The sequence below is a fragment of the Nomascus leucogenys genome, chromosome 12 (genome assembly GCF_006542625.1).
Source record: "Nomascus leucogenys isolate Asia chromosome 12, Asia_NLE_v1, whole genome shotgun sequence".
Taxonomy (NCBI): Eukaryota; Metazoa; Chordata; class Mammalia; order Primates; family Hylobatidae; genus Nomascus; species Nomascus leucogenys.
In genome coordinates, this window is record NC_044392.1 from 41,454,970 (window position 1) to 41,461,350 (window position 6,381).

Sequence of the window (6,381 nt, forward strand, 5' to 3'; positions counted from 1 at the left end):
TAAAGCCAGAAAATAGGGGGACTGAATATCAGGCTAAAGCGTTCATTATTTTTTTCTTTAGGCAGTCAGGAACCACTGAAGATGTTTGATGGAGGAAAGAATCTAAGTAAAGTACTATTAATTATCAATCTGGTAGTAGAATTGAGACATAAGACATTAAATAAGTTAAGAGATTTTTAAAGCTGGAGGGAAAGGCAATTGTCACAGATCCTGGTATAGTATAGTATAGGTGTTCGCTACGTATTATTTGAGTTGTTGAAGGTCTGAACTAAGGTGCAGGATGCCGGGCACGGAAAGAATTAGAAATAGATTCCAAAGAAATGACAAAGCAAGGCATATGAACAAAATCTAGTGAAAAAGAAAGTGATTAAAGTAGTCAAGGTTCTAGCAGGAAACAGATGGTATACTCAAAGGGCCAGTGGACATGTTTTAATGAAGAAATTATTTGCAAAGGTATGGGCAAGTTTAATACATCAAAAGATATGGTGATGTGCCCAGGCACTCGCAAAGTAGGACGCCTTTACCAGCCTTAAACCTGAAGGGACAGTTACTGGAACCATGAGACTTGTACCCAAAGGAGAGAGCTATAGCTTCAACAGGAGCCATGGCTTTAGGTGAGGAATTCCAGACACTGCCAAAGATCTGCTAGTGCCTCCCACTGGTCTATTCTAATGGGAAGCCAGAGAACAAGGGAGATTGAGTGACGCTACCCATACAGCCTCTCTTGGAACACAGAACAGGGCAAAAAAGATGAATAGTGGATATGGAAGGGTAATGAGAGTATATGCAGCATAGTGAACAAGGACAAGGTTCTTGCTAGGGAAACTAAAGTTGAGCGATCCATGTTTGTGCTTTCCTTAGTCATTGGCTCTAAAAGGATAGAAATCTAGGAGCAGATAGTGAAAGGGGGAATTAAGAAGGATTGTAAGTAACAGTCCAGGAGGTAATGAACAGTTGAGCATTTGAAAAAAATGTAACTCTTTCAGAAAGAGGTGAGAAGATACAATCCCTAAACCCAATGCAAAAAGTTCAATATGGGGTCCTCGGACCCTGTGATGTATCTCTTCCACCCAGAAATAGTAACTAAAGTTGGACCTCTCTGTCCAATTTGTTTTACAGACTCCAGTCTCTTCTTCGTTCCCACAACTACTATCTATATCTCACTCCTTTGACTTCAGTGACATGCTTAGTTTTTTGTTGTTGTTGTTGTTGTTTTTTTATTGTTAGTTGTTTCCTTATCTGCCTAAATTTGGTGCCTCCCATCTCTCTACTAGGACAGCCATGTAGGGACAGATTGACTGAAACCTTTCTGCTATACTACTGAAACCAATCCAGCCACAAGGACCCTTACTTAGTTAATCCTCAGAAACCTACCTCCCATATTTTCTATGTTAGGGAACTAAGCCTCACTTATCTATTATTTGCAGAAGAAAAGAATAAATCAGAGGTAGAAAGAGTCACAGTGAGAGAGAATATCCAGAATATCAAGATGAGAGATCAATAAGAGAAAACACAGGAAAATTAGAACTTGTGACCAACATTTTATTGGCAAGTCAGCCACATAATGATAAAGATATTCTAGGGCAGACACACTGGGTTTTGAGTTCTAGCACTGCCACTAGTTAGCTATGTGACTTAGGAAAATTACTTAATCTCCTTAAGCCTTGGTTTTCTTCATTTGTAAAGGTGGGAATATCTACCTTACATGAAAAGTACTTAGCATAATGCCTGGTACATTGCAAATGAGTCCTCAACAAATCCAGCTATTACAAATAATAGTAATAATAATAATCATCATCATTGTATGAGTGGTGATGTGCTGCCACTATGTATATGGCTAATACACTGCAAAAAAAATGGTTAGAATTATCAATCTAAGGCATGTAATTATACCAAGGCATATAAAAGGACATAGAGCTATCACAATATGAATATGGAATATATAAGATCAACACAGTTCATCTCCAAGGGATAAATGTGAAGTGTAGGATGGATGAGCAGCAGGTAGTCCTGGGAGCTGCATGTTCAGACTGGATGAAGTCACCTCCTTTTCTTATTCTAGTCTAGAAGACTTCCCATAGGAAGCAGGCTCATTCTATAAAATCCAATTAGTCAGTATTTACTAAACATTTACCATGTGCCTAAGACTACAATAAATTACACATAATTGAAAAAAATTAAGGATAAGATATAATTTCTATCCCCAAGAACCCTACAATCTCTTGTGAGGGCTATGAATACAATCTAAAATAAAGTATCAAATTCTACAATGCGGACTATGTAAGTGCACTAAGCAACCACGGAAAGGGAAGAGCGAATGGGTTACAGTCGTTGGTAAGAAATTCATGGAAGTAGGGTTGGAGTGGGGTGGAGGGAGCAGGGGACCTTGACATACATAAAGGATATTTAAAAGGGAAAATAACTGGGAGTTGGGAGCAATCCAAAGATGCCACTCTAGAAATATTCTGGCAGTAGGAACCTCTAAAATCAATTCAACTTTACTGAATGGCTACTAGTACTGTGTTAGATGTTGAGGTAGAGAAAAGAACAAGATAATCTCTGATATCGAAGAATTCAAAGTGTCCTGATGGAAAACTAGGAGAGCAAAACCAACAAAAGCAGTTATTACAAAGCAGTGTGACAAATGCTGTAACAAAGGAATGACCAGGGAGTTCTGGAGCACTGGGAGAACTTTTAGTAGCATGGCAGGGTCTTCTGCGTGAGTGATTTTCTGGAGCTTAGATCCCGTCCGCCCCAGTCCACCTATCCTCGGACAGGGGAGGGGACTGGCATCTAAGTCATTCATTCTGCGTGATGAGGAAGTGAGTGGGAGCTGGGAGCTAACACTTGCACTGAGGCCTGAAGGGTTGAGTAGGTATTTGCCAAAGTGATTGGAGAGCGGATGGCAACTTTGACAGAAGTAGCAAACACAAAGGTACTGAGGCATAAGGGGCTGACAAGTTAGGGAATTTTGTGACGCTTTTCTGTCTTCTTTCCTATCACCTTCACTTAGGGTTGCCGGATAAAATACAAGCTGCTCACTTAAATCTGAATCTCTGATTACCAACTAGTAATTTAAAAATACAAGTATGCCTCCAATATTGCATGGGACATACACACTCAGCCCCCTTCAACTCATCCTGTCCTGTCCGGGGGCCCACAAATCCCCGGTGAATACCGGCGAGCTAGTGGAGTAAAGCATGAGAAGGCTTATCTTCCTTTCACTCCTACATTTTTCACTCTCGGATCTCCGGCCCAGGACTGAGGCATGTAGCGCGCAGCCCGCAGCTCGCTACGCGTCGGAGCGTTTTCCTCTGAGGACTGGAAATGGGGCGCGGGAAGAGGGCGGGGGGCGGCGGGTTGTCACTTACAAAGAAATCTCACTCCACTCCATAAAATCCTCAAGCCAGTGCCTGATTTCCCGGCAAGCGGACGTCTCCCATCCCAGGGACCGGAAATCCCGCCTCCACCGGAAGAAGAAGCGGAAGCGAGACCGTCCATCCAGAGGAAGGCAAGTTTTTGGCTCAGGCGGCTGAGAAGCCCGAGCGGGGCTGGAGACAGGTAGCAGTACGGGGGCGGAGCTTCATGCCGGAAGTGATAGTCCGCAGTCCTTTCGGTTGGCAGCCTGGCGGGCGGGAGATGCGGCGGCCACCTGCTGCGAGGAACCGAAGGGAAGGTTAGAGGTACCAAGGCAGTTTGGAGCTGGGGCTAAGCAGCTGTCGCACAGTCAGATCATGGGCTCGACCAAGCACTGGGGCGAATGGCTCCTGAACTTGAAGGTGGCTCCAGCCGGCGTCTTTGGTGTGGCCTTTCTAGCCAGAATCGCCCTGGTTTTCTATGGCGTCTTCCAGGACCGGACCCTGCACGTGAGGTATACGGACATCGACTACCAGGTCTTCACCGACGCCGCGCGCTTTGTCACGGAGGGGCGCTCGCCTTACCTGAGAGCCACGTACCGTTACACCCCGCTGCTGGGTTGGCTTCTCACTCCCAACATCTACCTCAGCGAGCTCTTTGGAAAGTTTCTCTTCATCAGTTGCGACCTCCTCACCGCTTTCCTCTTATACCGCCTGCTGCTGCTGAAGGGGCTGGGGCGCCGCCAGGCTTGTGGCTACTGTGTCTTTTGGCTTCTTAACCCCCTGCCTATGGCAGTATCCAGCCGCGGTAATGCGGACTCGATTGTCGCCTCCCTGGTCCTGATGGTCCTCTACTTGATAAAGAAAAGACTCGTCACGTGTGCAGCTGTATTCTATGGTTTCGCGGTGCATATGAAGATATATCCGGTGACTTATATCCTTCCCATAACCCTCCACCTGCTTCCAGATCGCGACAATGACAAAAGCCTCCGTCAATTCCGGTATACTTTCCAGGCTCGTTTGTACGAGCTCCTGAAGAGGCTGTGTAATCGGGCTGTGCTGCTGTTTGTAGCAGTTGCTGGACTCACGTTTTTTGCCCTGAGCTTTGGTTTTTACTATGAGTACGGCTGGGAATTTTTGGAACACACCTACTTTTATCACCTTACTAGGCGGGATATCCGTCACAACTTTTCTCCGTACTTCTACATGCTGTATTTGACTGCAGAGAGCAAGTGGAGTTTTTCCCTGGGAATTGCTGCATTCCTGCCACAGCTCATCTTGCTTTCGGCTGTGTCTTTCGCCTATTACAGAGACCTCGTTTTTTGTTGTTTTCTTCATACGTCCATTTTTGTGACTTTTAACAAAGTCTGCACCTCCCAGTACTTTCTTTGGTACCTCTGCTTACTGCCTCTTGTGATGCCACTAGTAAGAATGTCTTGGAAAAGAGCTATAGTTCTCCTAATGTTATGGTTTATAGCGCAGGCCATATGGCTGGCTCCTGCCTATGTTCTTGAGTTTCAAGGAAAGAACACCTTTCTGTTTATTTGGTTAGCTGGTTTGTTCTTTCTTCTTATCAACTGTTCCATCCTAATTCAAATTATTTCCCATTACAAAGAAGAACCCCTGACAGAGAGAATCAAATATGACTAGTGTATGTTCCACACCCTCTGCTACTGTGTTACATTCTGATTGTCTTGTATGGACCAGAAGAGAGGTTTGGGACATTTTTTCTGAACATTCTAATCATTCTGGTGAAAGTTCCCATGTTCCAACAGAAGTTAAAAGCAATGTTTGCCTTATATATAAAAGGGACACAATAATTAAGGTCCACCTTCTAGGAAATCCCAGGACTTGTTTATTTGGGACATGGTGGGAATAAAGGTCACATATTGGAAAATGGAAAGGCTGATGAAACTATCAGATACTAAAAGATTCTTAAAATAGAGGAATATAGTTAGAGACATCAGGTTTAAGCCAGTATTTGTTCCTGTTTTACAATGCTTCTGTCTTAAGCTGTGTCTTAACTTTTAACCCCCATCTTTTCTTTCTAAAGCTTTCCTGACAGCTGTGAAAATCCAAAAAGTATTCTTAGACTGGGTATGGTGGCCCTTGCCTGTAATCCCAGCACTTTGGAAGGCTGAGGTGGGAGGGTCGCTTGAGTCCAGGAGTTCTAGACCCACCTGGGGCAAGATGGTGAGACCTAGTCTCCAAAAAAAAAAAAAAAAAAAAAAAAAAAAGCCAGGCGTTGTGGTGCACCCCTGTAGTCACAGCTGCACAGGAGGCTGAGGTGGGAGAATTGCTTGAGCCCAGAGCAAGACCCTGTCTCAAAAAAAAAAAAAAAGGAAGGACAACTTTTTAGATATAAAAGTATTAAATAATACTAAGATGCTTAGTATTATTTTAGAGAGTTTTAAACTTCTATATTAAATGTGGGGGCTTACAAGATAATCCAAAGACTTTGGGAGGCCAAGGCGGGCAGATCACGAGGTCAGGAGATTGAGACCATCCTGGCTAACACGGTGAAACCCCTCTCTACTAAAAATACAAAAAATTAGCCGGGTGTGGTGGCGGACGCCTGTAGTCCCAGCTACTCCTCAGGAGGCTGAGGCATGAGAATGGCGTGAACCGGGAGGCGGAGCCTGTAGTGAGCCGAGATGACGCCACTGCGCTCCAGCCTGGGCGACAGAGCGAGATTCCATATCAAAAAAAAAAAGATAATCCAAAGAATTTAAATTGTAATCATGTTTCATGTATTTGTTTTATTACTTAGTTTTGTAGCACTTAGTCCCAGTGGTATTAGACTGCTATTTGGTTTTATACAAAAGGGATTAAATTTAAATTCATTCATGTTTAGACTTGAGTTATTACATTTTTAAAACTATCATCTTGCCTTTAATGTTTGAGGTCCTACACAAACTATTAGTACATTTCAGTATCCTCTTACCCCTTTGTTTTTAAGTTTTTGATTGCTAAAGCAAGACTTTTTTCTTCCAGAATTTAAGTCAACCAAGTGTTATCTATGTTG

At 43.5% G+C, this 6,381-nt stretch overlaps 1 protein-coding gene across 1 annotated transcript; it reads left to right on the plus strand.

The window, feature by feature from the left end:
* The first annotated feature begins 3,494 nt into the window (after window positions 1-3,494).
* PIGM (phosphatidylinositol glycan anchor biosynthesis class M) lies at window positions 3,495-5,564 on the plus strand. Its single transcript, XM_004093232.3, has one exon. It carries the CDS (start codon window positions 3,735-3,737, stop codon window positions 5,004-5,006), a length of 1,272 nt encoding a protein of 423 aa, XP_004093280.2. The 5' UTR covers window positions 3,495-3,734; the 3' UTR covers window positions 5,007-5,564.
* Window positions 5,565-6,381: the final 817 nt, after the last annotated feature.

Bases quoted from the DNA above. Each gene is read 5' to 3' on its own strand.
- PIGM (XM_004093232.3), top strand. From the start codon at position 3,735: ATGGGCTCGACCAAGCACTGGGGCGAATGGCTCCTGAACTTGAAGGTG.